At 52.1% G+C, this 15,902-nt stretch overlaps 1 protein-coding gene across 7 annotated transcripts in view; it reads left to right on the forward strand.

Annotated features, from left to right (window-relative positions):
• ARHGAP23 (Rho GTPase activating protein 23) overlaps positions 1-11,103 on the forward strand; it is a 94,734-nt gene extending 83,631 nt beyond the window's left edge. For 6 of the 7 annotated variants that reach the window (XM_054456406.2, XM_054456405.2, XM_054456410.2 and 3 more), the window contains one exon: positions 8,666-11,103. In XM_054456406.2, the coding sequence (XP_054312381.1) occupies positions 8,666-9,694 (1,029 nt within the window). In that variant the 3' untranslated portion in view covers positions 9,695-11,103. The remainder of the gene's footprint in view (positions 1-8,665) is intronic. The other variant, XM_054456411.2, reaches the window with a different exon arrangement.
• Positions 11,104-15,902: the final 4,799 nt, after the last annotated feature.

Raw genomic sequence — 15,902 nt, forward strand, 5'->3', positions numbered from 1 at the left:
AGTCACCGCGCCTGGCTACAGACCCCTAAGTTATTGAATTTATGGGCATAAAGTTGCCCCTAAATTCAATAACTTAGATAAAATAGACCAATTATTTGAAAGATTCAGACTGCCAAAACTCACTTAAGAAAAAATAGATAACCTGAATAGTCCTATACCTCCTAAGGAAATTGAATATGTAATTTAAAACCCCTTAACAATGAAAACTTCAGGACCAGATGTTTTCACTGTTAAAGTCTACCAAATATTTAAGGAATTTTTAAAATTTTTAAACAATTTACTTTAATAATTTTAAAATATTCTAAATAGAAAACAGTATAATTTTAAATATTGATATATTTAAATAGTTATTTAAATATTTGGATTATTTAAATGTTATTTAAATAGTTATTTAAGAAATAATACCAGCCGGGCACGGTGGCTCACGCCTGTAATCCCAGCACTTTGGGAGGCCGAGGCGGGCGGATCACGAGGTCAGGAGATCAAGACCATCCTGGCTAACATGGTGAAACCCCGTCTCTACTAAAAATACAAAAAATTAGCCGGGTGTGGTGGTGGGCGCCTGTAATCCCAGCTACTCAGGAGGCTGAGGCAGGAGAATGGCGTGAACCTGGGAGGCAGAGCTTGCAGTGAGCCGAGATCGCGCCACTGCACTCCAGCCTGGGCGACAGAGCAAGACTCCGTCTCAAAAAAAAAAAAAAAAGAAAAAAAGAAATAATACCAATTCTCCACTATCTCTTTTGGAAGATAAAAGAGGGTGGCTGGGCACCATGGCTCACATCTGTAATCCTAGCACTTTGGGAGGCTGAGGTCGGATCTTGAGATCAAGAGTTAAAGACCAGCCTGGCCAACATGGTGAAACCCCATCTCTACTAAAAATACAAAAAAAATAGCTGGGTGTGGTGGCATGCGCCTGTAATCCCAGCTACTCAGGAGGCTGAGGCAGGATAATTGCTTGAACCTGGGAAGAGGAGGTTGCAGTGAGCCGAGGTCGTGCCACTGCACTCCAGCCTGGGAGATAGAGCGAGACTCCATCTCAAAAAAAAAAGAAAGGAAAATAGAAGAGGAAGAAACACTTTCCAACTCATTTATGAGGCCAGCATTACCCTGATACCAAAACCTAACAATGCTTTTGAAAAAGATAAGGCTAATTCATTTGATAATACCAGAAATACTTGTTGAACGTCTACTCTATATCAGTACTGTGCTGGGTACTGAAAATATAAATAATGAGCCAAACAGATAGGTTCCTGCCCTCACGAAGCTTATCTTCTAATGAGAGCAGACACTAAGCTAATGAAGAAATAGACTATCTGTCTGGCAGGTTTGGAGGCACAGTGGAGGCAGAAACCAGATGGAATGAGCTAATAAAGTGAGAGAGGGAAAAGCGCATACATAGACCACTCTTGTGAGAAGTCCGATTGTGAGGAGATATTTACAGAACAAAAATGGGAAAATATGTGGCTTGAGGAAAACTTTCATTGAAAGATGAAAACAGCCAGGCATGGTGGCTCACGCCTGTAATCCCAACACATTTGGAGGCCGAGGCAGGAGGATCCCTTGAGCCCATGAGTCTGAGACCAGCCTGGACAACATAGTGAGACCTCAACTCTACAAAAAATGCAAAAATTAACCAGGCATGGTGGGGCATGCCTGTAGTCCCAGCTACTTGAGAGGCTGAGGCCGGAGGATCATTTGAGCCTGGGAGGTTGAGGCTGCAGTGATGAGCCATGATCATGCCACTGCACTCCAGCCTGGGCAACAGAGCAAGACCCTGTCTCAAAAACAAACAAACAAACAAAAAAAGACAAAAGCACGTATTTACTTGCCAATGGGAATGATCCAGGTGAGAGAGAGAGAGAGAGGAAGAGCTGGACCCAGGGCCCATGAAGCAGCAGTAGCCTGTGCTCCTAGCAGATGCATCCCCAGGTGTAGTAGGAAGAGAGAGAGGTGGCAGGGGGCACACTAGCAGGCAGTGTTGGCAGCAGGTCATTGGGGTCGCTCCCAGCTGATGGCTCTTTCCTCAGCGAGGTGGAAGGTGAGGACCTCTGCTGGGCGTGAAGGTGGCAGGGAAAGTCTGAGCAGAGTGAAGGAAGTCTGAAATTGGTCCCATGAACCAAGGCAGGTTTCCTGAAGGGGCCGAGGAGCATCATGGGCAGGCCGAGGCCTCCGAAGGCTGCGGCCCCTTCTCTAGAGCCAGCACTTTGCCCAGCAGCCCTGCCCCGCCCCTTTGGGCCTGGCTTCTCCACACTCCCCGGAGAGCCCCTTCTGAGTCCCTTCTGGCCAGAAGATGTCCTCATTTGCTTCCTGTGACCCCACCGTGTCTCCAGTGGACTCAACACTGACCTCCCCAGAGCTCACAGGCCACTGCCTCCCTGAAGCCTCCTGGCTTGAAATTCCTTCCTCCTGAGACGCTAGCAGTTACCACTTCCCAGTCTGGGCCTGCCTGACTCCTGCATTAGCCTGGGAACTCCTGCAGGAGGCCTTCTCAATCATAGGGCCTTGAACAATAGAACGTTCTTTTCAGAGAGTACGTCTTTACTGTAAACTGACTCAGAGACTTCACTGCGACCCAGTGAGTTCATCACAATCACTAGCATGAGATGAAAGAGGAGGGAATGCACATTTACTGAGCACCTACTAGGTGCCAGCCAGTATGCAGATAACTTTTCACAAACATCGGTTTCATTTCATTTTTACGGAAGACCCTTGAGTTTTGTACCATCCCCATTTTACAGATGGGGGAACCAAGGCTCAGAGAACTTAAGTAACTAGAAGTTTGGGGATATTCTTGGGCCTCAGGCAGGGGAGCTGGTTAGGTGGCCTCCTTCCTTGGTGGTGCTCTGGTGTCTGAGTTCTGATCCTCAGTTCTCAGGCTCTGAGTGTTTCTTGATTTTCTGGCACAGGGACTGGCTCTGTCCTGAGCCTGAGCTGAAACCAGCCGGCCAAGCCTCTAAGAAACGGAGGCATGGACGAGGCTGCCGGTCTATTAAGTACAGCGATAGGAATAACCGTTGCAGGGACAGGGACGCTGAGTTGTGTGTGCCGCAGTGGTCTCAGTCTCATCTACTGGGGAGACCAGGAATCGGAGTCAGGGAAGCAGGAGGCACCAGGCATCTGAGAGCCTGCGGCCTCCTGTCCCGGCTGTAGGGAAGGGGCTGCCTCGGGCACCAGGGCCTGGCCTCCCGCCAGGCTGTGAGCTCTGAGGGTGGGCACAAATCCTGCAAGAGCCGGACACTCACGACTGCCAGCCTCTGTCTCTCTTGCCTGACTCTAAAACCCAGGTTCGTGATGGTCAAACTGTGTTCCCTGGAGCCACCATGGGGTCGTGACCACCAACAGGTGTATGAGAGGACCAAGCGTGCAGGGATCCAAGCTCCCACAGCCTCCATCTGAGCCACTCTTGGTTCTGTCTCACGTTGCTGGGTTTCTAGGGAGGATTCGATTTGGACAGAGTGCTCCGAAGCTCATCAAAAACCATTGTTCTAGATGTGACAGCCCTGTCTCTAGACTTCCTCCAGGCTGTGTCCAGGACACCCAGACGACTCGGTGCCCCAAGTTACAGCCACATTCTGATCCTGCCTTCCTGTGTGGATGGTTTAGGCTGTCCCGGATAGGAGTGTGGGCAGGCACACATGGCAGTTTCTCAGCTCCACAGCGGGTGGAGTGGAGCTGTTCATTACTCAGAAGGCTCCCTTATCATCTTTTTTTTTTTTTTTTTTGAGACAGGTCTCGCTCTGTCACCCAGGCTGGAGTGCAGTGGCCTGAACACAGCTCACTGCAGCCTCTAACTCCTGTGCTCAAGTGATCCTCCTGCTTCAACCTCCTGAGTTAGCTGGGACTACAGGCACACACCACCACTCCTGCCTAATGTTTTTGTATTTTTTGTAGAAATGGGGTCTTGCTTCTTTGCACAGGCTGTTCTTGAATTCCTGGCTTCAATGGATCTTGCTGCCTCGGCCTCCCAAAGTGCTGAGATTACAGGCATGAGCCACTGTACCCCACTCTCCTTATCATCTTAATTCCAAGTTCTTGAGGAAGGGGACCACTTTTGTCTTCTCTGGTGGTCCCTCGCTTACTGCTTAGCTTTCTTTACGGCCTGCAGTAATCCCCGAGCACCCCCAATGGTACAGGGAGAAGTCTAGCTCCTGACCAGGCTCTGATTTCCCCGGCCCTGCCTTATTCAAGTCCCTCAAATTCCTTGACCCCAACCCTTGCCCCATAAGAAACCTCCCCATGACCCTGACCCTGACGGAGAACTGGCCGTGGAAATTTTTGCATTGACAACAGATATTGGAATGCAGGGATTCCCTATCTACTTCAGGCCCCTTCAAGAATCAGAGGAGGCCAAGCATGGTGGCTCATGCCTGTAATCCCAGCACTTTGGGAGGCCAGGGTGGGGAGATCACTTGAGGCCAGGAATTTGAGACCAGCCTGGCCAATATGGCGAAACCCCGTCTCTACTAAAAATACAAAATTAGCTGGGGGTGGTGGTGCACGCCTATAATCCCAGCTACTCGGGAGGCTGAGGCAGGAGAATCACTTGAACTGGGGAGGCGGAGGTTGCAGTGAGCCAAGATTGCACCATTGCATTCCCAGCCTTGGCAATAGAGCCAGACTCCGTCTCCAGAAAAAAAAGAAAAGAAAAAAGAGGAAAGTTGTGCACTCTTACTCCAGAAAGACACCTATCTACACAAATCCTGTGGCAGGTTCAAGGAGTTTATGGATCCCCAAAGCCTACCCAGGGACTCCAGTTAACAGCGCCTTCTCCAGAGTATTCCGGCTGGTAATTAGCTTGTTTGGCAGAAGGTGTCAGTCCAGCCATCATCAATAATGTCTTTAGTCATCGCTGATTCCTAAGTTTAAAGTATTTAACAATATGAATAGTTACAATTTATTGAGCATTTGCTGTGTTACTGTGCTCAGAATTACTAATCCTCACAAATGCCTTGTGAGTTAGAGTTGTCCTTATTTTGCAGTTCAGGAAACAGAGGCCAGAGGAGCTTCTCTAACTTGCCCCAGGTCTCACAACCAGCAAGTCGCCTGCTCCAGAGCCTCCCCTCTGAGACAGAACCCGTTAGGAGATGAGGCCTGCCCTGGGTGATCCTGCCCGGCTGTGAGATTAGAGCTTGAGAGCAGGATGGGTATAAAGTCATCTCAGGCTGCTGTAACAAAATGCCATAGCTAGGTGCCTCAGACAACAGAAATTGATTTTCTCACAGTTCTACAGGTTAGAAGTCCAAGATCAAGGTGCCAGTGTGGCTCATTTCTGGTGAGGGTTCCCTGCCTGTCTTGTAGATGGTAGATGGCCACCTTCTCACACTGTGTCCTTACAAGGCAAGGCAGAAAGAAAAGAGAGCGCAAGCGAGCAAGAGAGCCCAAGCCCTCTGGTGTCCCTTCTAATAAGGGTACTAATCCCATCAAAAGGTCCCACCTTCACCTAAACCTAATTATCTCTCAAAGGCTCCACCTCCAAACTGGGGGTTAGGGCTTCCACATGTGAGTTTGGGAGCTACGCAATTTAATACATAGCAGTGAGTGAAACCAGCTGTTGACTGGCTGGTGGAACTGGGCTCGTTTCTGTCCGGGTCTCTGAGTACTGCACTGGCCAGGTTTGTAAGCCCACTCCACAGCCATGTGCCTGACACCTGGCAGGTGCTCACTGTGTGTCAGATGAATACACTGGACAAAAGAAAAAAAAGGTTGGGGGCGCGGTGGCTGATGCCCCTAATCCCAGCACTTTGGAAGGCCAAGGTGGGAGGATCACTTGAGGCCAGGAGTTCAAGACCAGCCTGGCCAACATGGTGAAACCCCATCTCTACTAAAAATACAAAAATTAGCCAGGTGTGGTGGTACATGCCTGTAATCCCAGCTACTCAGGAGGCTGAGTCATGAGAATTGCTTGAACCCGGGAGGCAGAGGTTGCAGTGAACCGAGATTGCGCCACCTACACTCCAGCCTGGGTGACAGAGGGAGATTCTGTCTCAAAATAATAATAATAATAATAATAATAATAATAATGCTCTAGCCTGGTGCAAGGGTCCCCTATAAGCTCTGCATGGAACCCCTCCCTGCACCTGGACACCTCTGGTGACAGGGACCTCCATCATAAGATTGCTGTGACAGGGAGAAAGTTCATTATAGTGACCTACATCCAGGTCCTTGTCACTTCCGTCCATTGCTCTTGCTGGCCCCCTGCTTCCTGCAGTATATCCTGGATTAACTCCCTGATCTCTCTGTGAATCTGCTGACCTCTGCATTCCTTGGAAGAGAAATCAATCTGACCTCCTTGCTTCTGGAACCAGCTGGGATGAGAGGGTAGTTTGATCAGGTGATCCTAGCGGCCTCTTAAGTCTCTCAGAGAGCACCGGCCAGGAAAGAAAGCAGTATTGGCCACCATATGCCCCAGGCTGATCCTAGCAGTACGACCACATTGCACAACTACAGGGGGCGCCTTCTGGTGTTGTGCATTGTGGGCAACCATGGCCCAGGAGCCACATGCCTGTGACTCCTGAGTCCCTGACATGCTCTGGTTTTCTCAGAACTAATTAATGTGAGAGAGGGGACAGTGGCTGCAGTGGCCACAAGAGGCATCTGGGTCTCCATTCATTATTACGCCATGGCTGAAACAAGAGGTGGTCTGTGAGGAGGGGTTGAAGGGCAGCGTGACCTTGTCAGGTCATTCCAGCCCAAGACAGGAACCAGTCCCAGCATCTGCTTCTACAAGGCTTCCTGTGTTAAGGGGACTTCATTCACCAATTGTTTGTTCATTTCATGTTTATTGAGCACCTGTTATGTGCCATGCAGAAAGAACCAAGTCACAGCCTTTGCTCTCAAGGAGCTCAGAGTTCGATGAGGCTGATGTGAGAAGAGCTAGGAGCATAGTGAGATGACAGGAACATAGAGAAGTGATCTCCCATCTCAGGCAAAGGGAGGGCTGGGAGGTTGCTGTATAGAGGAAGCCATGTTCGAGCTGGGCCTTGAAGGGTGAGTAGGAGCTCATCCAGCAAATAGGGCAGGGGGACATTAAGGGCTGGCAGCAATGTAACAGTGTAGGTCACATCAAAGGAAAGGTTGGTAGGGCTGTATTTCCACAGTGAGGGCTGTGTTGGGGTTGGGGTCAGGGCAGAGCAGGGCAGTAGGCTGGGAAAGTTGGGGCTGGGTTGTGAAGAACCCCATGTGCTGAACTGGGGAACTTGTGCTTTATCCTAGTGGGTGCTGGGGCATGCAAGCTTCTGAGCAAAGCTGGGTGAGGATCAGATTCCTGCTTCAGAATGGTGGCTCTGGAGGAGGGACCCGGGCTGGGGCAAGGGTGGAGGCAGGAAACCCTATTAGGAGGGGGAGGAGGAGGAGGAGGAGGAGGAGGAGGAGGAGGAGTTGGCTTTGGGAGCCATTTCAGAAGAATCCAGGACTTGGCTGTAGGTGGAGGGGAGAGGGAGGAGTCACAAGACCGCCCTAAGGTGAGCAATGTGAATGGAGGCAGTTTGGGGCAGGGGTAGGTAGGATGCGATGGTTCCGGTTAGGTGAGTTTTAAGAGCCTACAGACACCCAGGCAGAAATGGATTCTCAATGGGAAGAAGAGTCCCGGAGCTCAAGTGAGTGTGGTGTTGGACAGGGAGGCCCGGATAGCAGTGCTGCTTGGGAATGGTATTTTCTAGGGAACACAAACAGAGAAGGCAAAGGGGCCAAAAACAGTCCTGGGAACACTGAGTCTTAGTGGGGAAGGGCGGGGTGGGGGGGTGGGGTGGCAAGAAGAGCCTCCCAAGAGGCAGAGGAGAGGCCAGAAGGGTGGATGAAAACCAGCTTCCAGAAGGCCATGGCCGGCAGCATGGGCCCTCCTGGGAAAGTGTGAAAGGCCAAGGCCCCAAAACCACAGAGTGTAGCAGTGAGGGCTGGTTCAGGTGAGAACAGCGGCATGAAGTTGCCCAACTTGGGGTTGGAAATCACAGTTTGGGAGTGGCTCCAATCCAAACCATGACACCATACGGGATCTTTCAGCCACTTGCAGGGGCGGAGCTGGCGGCGGGATTGACCTGGGGTTGGGGATTGGCGGGGTGGGGAGCTGGTGGGGTCCGGCGGAAAGGGGAGGACGTGAACTTGGGCGGGTTGCCCTGGAGAGGCCTGTAGATGCTGGGCAGGTGGGAAGGCAGGTTTCCAGGTGGCGGCGGGTGGAGAGGAGGTGGGGGACTTGTGGTCAGAGAGCGCCCCTGCCAGGGATCTGGGGATCAGCATGCAGGAAGCTCTGGGGATGACACCCCAGGGGCGTGTGTGAAACGGATTCAGGCTGCCAAGCGTTATTCACTGTGGAGAGACTCATCACCAGAGCCGTGTCTAAAGGATTTAGCCAGGGCTGGATACGGAAAACAGAATGGAAGGGGGCTTTGGGAGATCAGCCCACCTCACAAGAAAGAGCTGAGAGCCTGGATTTGGGCCAGGGGGGCTGCTGAGCCAGCTGCAGGATGGGGCGCGGGGCGCGTGGGTAGTCTCTGAACGGAGGGCGGCACGGGGCTGAAGGAGGAGCGTTTTATGATGCGGCCGTGGGTGCTGGCCTTGGCTGGGGCTTGTGGCGACTGGGTGCCGTGGCGTGGGGGCGGACTGGGGAGAGCGGGGTTGGCAGGGGGCCGAGTCCGGGCGCCCCCCGCATCCTGACCTGTCTCCCACACAGGGTTCGTGGGCCCCCAAGAAGGAGCCTTACGCCCGGGAGATGCTGGCGATCTCCTTTATCTCGGCCGTCAACCGCAAGCGCAAGAAGCGGCGGGAGGCGCGAGGGCTGGGCAGCAGCACCGACGACGACTCGGAGCAGGAGGCGCACAAGCCTGGGGCGGGGGCCACAGCGCCGGGGACTCAGGAGCGGCCGCAGGGGCCGCTGCCTGGCGCCGTCGCCCCCGAGGCCTCCGGACGCCTCAGTCCCCCGGCAGCGCCGGAGGAGCGGCCGGCCGCGGACACGCGCTCCATTGTGTCGGGCTACTCCACCCTGTCCACCATGGACCGCAGCGTGTGCTCGGGCGCTAGCGGTCGGCGGGCAGGCGCGGGGGACGAGGCGGACGACGAGCGTAGCGAGCTGAGCCACGTGGAGACGGACACGGAGGGCGCGGCGGGCGCGGGGCCTGGGGGGCGCCTGACGCGCCGGCCGTCCTTCAGCTCGCACCATCTCATGCCCTGCGACACCCTGGCGCGCCGCCGCCTGGCCCGGGGCCGCCCAGACGGCGAAGGCGCGGGCCGGGGCGGTCCCCGCGCCCCGGAGCCGTCCGGCTCGGCGTCGTCCAGCAGCCAGGAGTCGCTGCGTCCCCCGGCGGCGGCGCTGGCCTCGCGGCCCTCGCGCGTGGAGGCGCTGCGGCTACGGCTCCGCGGAACGGCGGACGACATGTTCGCCGTGCGCCTGCGGCGGCCGCTGTCGCCTGAGACCCGGCGGCGCCGGAGCAGCTGGCGCCGCCACACCGTGGTGGTGCAGAGCCCGCTGACTGACCTCAACTTCAACGAGTGGAAGGAGCTGGGCGGAGGGGGCCCCCCGGAGCCTGCGGGCGCGCGGGCGCACAGTGACAACAAGGACTCCGGACTCAGCAGCCTGGAGTCCACCAAGGCGCGGGCCCCGTTGTCCGCTGCCTCGCAGCCGCCCGCCCCCGGGGACCTGGGGTCCCTGCAGAGCCAGCCCCCGCGCCGCTCGGCCGCCTCCCGCCTGCATCAGTGTCTGTGATCCCCACCTCACGCGCCGCTCGGGTGCCACCCCTCCCTAGAGCCCCTTGGGAACCAGGAGGCTTCCCAGCCTGCACCTCCTCTTCTGTGGCCCCTGGGTGCATGGTGGGGGTGGAGGGCGCAGCAGGCCGTGTCTCTAGTTGGTGTGCTGGAACTGGCAGGGCAGAGGAGAAGGCTGGGGCCGGACTAAGTGAATGGAAGGGGGTTCCAGAGGTAATGAGCGGAAGAGGAGGGGGCGTGGGCTGCTGGGGGTCTGTGTCCCTGCACACCTGCGCCCGATAGGTCCTTCTGAGCCTTTCTGTGGCTGCACTTGGGGACCCTTGTGGCCCCATGGGGTGTGGCTAGGGAACCCCTAAGTTTCAGACTAAAGGAAAGATCCTGGGTGATGCTGGCTTTTTGCTTCTTTCTTCTGCCCTCCCACCTCAGCTTGTAAGTGGGGATGTGTGTATGTCTGCGGAGAGCGGGTGTAGGGTGCGTATGTCCATGGGGGGAGGAGCTTATGTGTGCAGTCGTTGTCCCAAGGTGTTTCCAGTAGCGACTTCTGTCCCCCTACCCCCACCCCGGTCCCCACTTTGCCCCCCAGAGCTCCCTGCCTTTGGTGCACACAGGATCCTGCCCTCCCCCCTTGCCAGAGCCCGAGAAGGGGGTTGGGGCCACTCCAAGGAGGCAGGACTGAAACCCTCACCAGGGTTACTCCCCAACATCTTTTTGCCTGAGTCACCCTCTAAGCGCTTTAACCACGGGCAGCTGCCTGTTCCCCAGACAGTTTTGGGGGGGTCCAGGGTCCCCCTTGCTGGTACCTCCCTCACCCCTCTTTTTGTTCTTCCATCCGTGCCTGTTCCTTCCACAGCCCAGGCACACAGAAGCCCACCTTCTTCCCCTTAGGAGGGGGGATAGTCAACACCCCTGGTGTCTCTCTGCCACTCACACACTGATTTATGGGGTCTGAGCTGGGCTGTTCCTGCAGGATGGACAGGACCCAGCGCCCTCTTCTTCCCACAGGCTGTAAATAGACTTCCAATCACCAGGCCAGCCCCCACACACCCTCACTCATTCCAGGGAAGCCCAGGTAGGTGGTGAACCCGCTGCCACGTCTATCAGTCCTCTTGTTTTATGCAAAGATTTACTGTAAAGTAGATTTCTTTCCCTCCCTCCCCCATCCTTTTATTGTAAATATTGTCTCTAAATGTGTAACATATTATAAAGAATTTATAAGGATTTTTAAAGATGTTTTGCTCATTTACAAAAGTGTTGTAACAGTGTTGGACAAAGCCTTCTACCCCATGTCCGCATGGCTCCTTTCACTGTGTCCTTGACACACCTCTCTGGCAACAACTAAAATTTCCTGCTTCTGAAAAGTCCTGTCTTAAAAGTACAGTCTATATCTTGGAAATAAATGGCCTTCCTCAAGGCATGAGTCAGCTGTCTCACTTGTTTTGGAGGGAAAGGGCCAGAGTGGGGCTGGGAGACAGGCGAGGTACCTGGCCCAGGGAAGGAGGGCAATGGGGACTGGACCAAGGGGTGGCAGGGCGGAGGCAAACTTCTTCCTGGTGACCTTTTTGTAAGTGTCCTGGGGGACTGGTCAATGACACAGGGACAGATATGAGTTGGAAGAGTGGGTGGCCCTCATTGCTGTGCGAGGTTTCCAGGCACCTGCTCTCTATTCCTACAGAGCTCAGGCAGGTGCACAGGCACCTTCTCAGGCCTACCTGGAGCTTCACAATGGTTCCAGCAGTCCTGTCCCGCAGACAGGAGGCTTGGGCCAGCTGTCGTAGGCACTCCAGGCCCAGATAATATTGCAAAAGGACAGAATGGGTTTTGCCCGTTGTCCCCGTCACATGTGTAAGCTTACAACATGGGGTGGGCGTCCTTCTGTGCCGGCGGTTGCTTTGTAGTTGCCCCAGCCAGTTTACAGGCTGCCTCTGCTGAGCCTCGCAGCCTTCTGTAGGAAGACCAGGTGACAGTCATTAAAGGGAATCTAGGGCGGGCTGGGGCGGTGGCTCACGCCTGTAATCCCAGCACTTTGGGAGGCCAAGGTGGGAGCCCAGGAATTCAAGACCAGCCTGGGCAACATAGTATAGTCCCTCCCCCTCCGTTAAATATGTATATATTTAAATCTGTATATATATAAAGAGAATCTAGGGAGGAGCCCAGGAGCTGGGAAGAGCTCAGTTGCTCACTGAATCCTATGCCCCACCCTCCCAAGTTGTTTCTGTTGGGCAAATGAGCTTATAGCATTGTAGGCTCTGCCAGCTCCAAGGGCTTTACGTGTCTTTTTTAAATTTTTTTTATTTTTTTTGAGACCGAGTTTCGCTCTTGTTGCCCAGGCTGGATCTCGGCTCACTGCAACCTCCACCTCCCAGGTTCAAGTGATTCTCGTGCCTCAGCCTCCTGAGTAGCCGGGATTATAGGCATGCGCCACCACACCAGGCTAATTTTGTATTTTTAGTAGAGACAGGGTTTCTCCACGTTAGTCAGGCTGGTCTCGAACTCCCGACCTCAGGTGATCTGCCCGCCTCGGCCTCCCAAAGTGCTGGGATTACGGGCATGAGCCACCACACCCGGCCAACACGTCTTAAATCAGTCCTCCAACACTCTTGAGCACACCACCATTGTTTTCTGCATTTTATATATGAGGAAACGGAGGCACGCAGCAGTGACATAACTTGCCCAGCTCAAGGTCACATAGCTAGTAAGCTGTGGAACCAGGGTAAGTTTAAGTCCAGAGAAAGGACACAGAGATGGGGTAACAAGCCCACTGGGCCACCTTCTCCAGACTGTAGTAGACTTTGAGTGAGAATGGATGAAAACCCTGTGCTCTCCTTCAAATATAAAGTAGGAATAGGCCTGGCACAGTGGCTCATGCCTATAATCCCAGCAATTTGGTAGGCCGAGGCAGGGAGCTCCTGAGGCTAGGAGTTGACCAGCCTGGCCAACATGGTGAAATCTCGTCTCTATTAAAAATACAAAAATTAGCCGGGTGTGGTGGTGCATGCCTGTAATCCCAGCTACTCGGGAAAGCTACTCGGGAGGCTGAAGCAGGAGAATCACTTTAACCTGGCAGGTGGAGGTTGCAGTGAGCCAAGATTGTGCCTCTGCACTCCAGCCGGGGTGACAGAGTGAGATTTTGGCTCAATAAATAAATAAATAAATGGATAAATAAATAAATAAATAAATAAGAGGAATGAAATATCTCTAGATTTATTTTTATTTTTATTATTTTATTTATTTATTGTTGAGACAGGGTCTTGCTCCATTGCCCAGGCTGGAGTGAAGTGGTGTGATCACAGCTCACTGCAGACTCGATCTCCTGGGCACAAGTGAGCCTCCTGCCTCAATCTCCGGTGTAGCTGGGACCACAGGCATGTGCCACCACACTTGGCTATTTTTTTTTTTTTTTTTTTTAGTAGAGACGAGATCTCATTATGTTGTCCAGGCTGGTCTTGAACTCCTGGGTTCAAGCGATCCTCCTGCCTTGGGCTCCCAAAATGCTGGGATTACAGGCGTGAATCACTGTGACGGGCCTATTTATTTATTTGAGACAGGGTCTCACTCTGTCACCCAGGCTGGAGTGCAGTGGCGATCGAAGTTCACTGCAGCCCAGACCTTCTGGGCTCCAGCGATTCTCCCACCTCAGCCTCCCAAGTAGCTGGAAATGCAGGTGCGAGCCACCATACCCAGCTAATTTTTTAATTTTTGTAGAGACAGGGTCTCCCTATGTTGCCCAGGCTGGTCTCAAACTCTTGGGCAACCCTCCTGCCTCAGGCTCCCAAAGTGCTAGGATTACAGGTGTGAGCCGCCATACCCCCACTGATTGATATCTCTAGATTTTAAAAAACAGATAATTTATCACTAGCAGACATGCCATATAAGAAATAGTAAAGGCAGCCTTCAGATTGAAACGGAAGTACACTAGATGGTAACTTGAGTCCACGCGAATGAATAAAGAACACTGTAAGGATAACCACATAGGCATTATGAAAGACAGTATAGGCCGGGCTCGGTGGCTCAAGCCTGTAATCCCAGCACTTTGGGAGGCCAAGGCAGGTGGACATTTGAGGTCAGGAGTTCGAGACTAGCCTGACCAACATGGTGAAACCCTGTCTCTACTAAAAATACAAAATTAGCTGGGTGTGGTGGTGGGCACCTGTAATCCCAGCTACTTGGGAGGCTGAGGCAGGAGAATCACTTGAACCTGGGAGGTGGAGGTTGAAGTGAGCTGAGACAGTGCCACTGCACTCTAGCCTGGGTGACAGAGCGAGACTCTGTCTCAAAAAAAAAAAAAAAAAGAAAGAAAGAATAAACATTTTTGTAGTAATTATTTTCCTTTTTGTCCTTAACCCTGTCTTTAAAAGATAACTACATAAAGCAATAATTACAAAACTGTGTTGACATATAAAGGTGTAATTTGTATGACAATAATGGCATGAAGGACTGGAGAGGAATGGAGCTATATTAGAGCAAAGTTTTTAAACACAATTAAAATTAGGTTACTATTAAGGTGAACTAGATTGTTCTAAGTTAACATGCTAATTGTAATCCCTAGGGCAATCACTAAAAATAACTCAAAAAATTGTAAATGAAACAAAACAAAAACGGAATTAAATAGATGATATATTAGAAAATATTGGCCAGCCGTTGTGGCTTATGCCTGTAATCCTAGGACTTTGGGAAGTCGAGGCAGGAGGATTGCTTGAGACCAGCCTGGGCAATCTAGCGAGACCCATCTCTATAAAAAATTTTTAAAAGTTAGCCACGCATGGTGGCACATGCCTGTAGTCCCAGCTACTTGGGAGGCTGATGTGGGATGATCGATTGAGCCTGGGAGGTGAAACCCTGTATTAAAAAAAAGAAAGAGGCCAGGCGCGGTGGCTCAAGCTTGTAATCCCAGCACTTTGGGATGCCGAGGCAGGTGGATCACGAGGTCAGGAGATCGAGACCATCCTGGCTAACATGGTGAAACCCCATCTCTACTGAAAATACAAAAAAATTAGCTGGGCATGGTGGTGGGCGCCTGTAGTCCCAGCTACCCAGGAGGCTGAGGCAGGAGAATGGCGTGAACCCGGGAGGCGGAGCTTGCAGTGAGCCGAAATTGTGCCACTGCATTCTAGCCTGGGCGTCAGAGGAAGACTCCATCTCAAAAAAATAAAAATAAAAATAAAAAAAAGAAAGAAAATATTTATTTTACACTCAAGAAGGCAGAAGCAGGCTGGGGGCAGTGGCTCACACCTGTAATCTCAGCACTTTGGGAGGCTGAAGTCAGAGGATCGCCAGAGGTCAGGAGTTTGAGACCAGCCTGGCCAACATGGCGAAACCCCGTCTCTACCAAAAATACAAAAATTAGCCGGGTATGGTGGTGTGTGCCTGTAATCCCAACTACTTGGGAGGCTGAGGCAGGAGAATCGCTGGAACCCAGGAGGCGGAGGTTGCAGTGAGCCAAGATGGCGCCACTGCACTACAGCCTGGGCAACAGAGTGAAACTGTGTCTCAAAAAAAAAAAAAAGAAAGAGAGAAAGAGAGAAAGAGAAAGAAAGAAAAGAAAGAAAGAAAGAAAGAAGGCAGAATCAAGGAATAGAGGAACAAAAAAGGCAAGACATATGAAAACAATTAGCAAAATGGCAGACATAAATCCTAGCTTATTAGTGATACATTGAATGTAAATTAATTTAACACCCCAATCAAAAGGCAGAAATTGGCAGCATGGATTATTATTTTTTTCAAGACTAGGTCTTGCTCAATTGCCCAGGCTGGAGTGCAGTGGTGTGATCCTAGATCACTGCAGCCTTGACATCCTGGGCTCAAGCAATCCTCCCACCTCAGCCTCCCAAATAGCTGGGACTATGGGGCCACGTCACCACGCTTGGCTAATTTTAAAAACAAAATTTTTGTAGAGACGAGGTCATGCTATCTTAACCAGGTTGGTTTCAACCTCCTGGGCTCAAGTGATGCTCCCACCTGGGCCTCCCAAAGGGCTGGGATTACAGGTGTGAGCCATCGGGCCCAGCCCAGAATGGATAAAATAAAATAAAATGATCTAACTGTGAGAGATTTACTTTAGAGTCAAAGACACAAGAGTTGAAAGTAGAAGGATGGAAAAAGAGACCATGTGAGGAGTTATTAAAAGAGAGCTAGCTTGTGTGTGTCTCACACAAGCGTGAGACAAACTAGACTTTAAGACAAAAATTCTTACTGAAGGCTGGGCGAGGTGG

This window comes from Pongo pygmaeus, chromosome 19, assembly GCF_028885625.2.
Source record: "Pongo pygmaeus isolate AG05252 chromosome 19, NHGRI_mPonPyg2-v2.0_pri, whole genome shotgun sequence".
In the NCBI taxonomy this organism is placed as follows: Eukaryota; Metazoa; Chordata; class Mammalia; order Primates; family Hominidae; genus Pongo; species Pongo pygmaeus.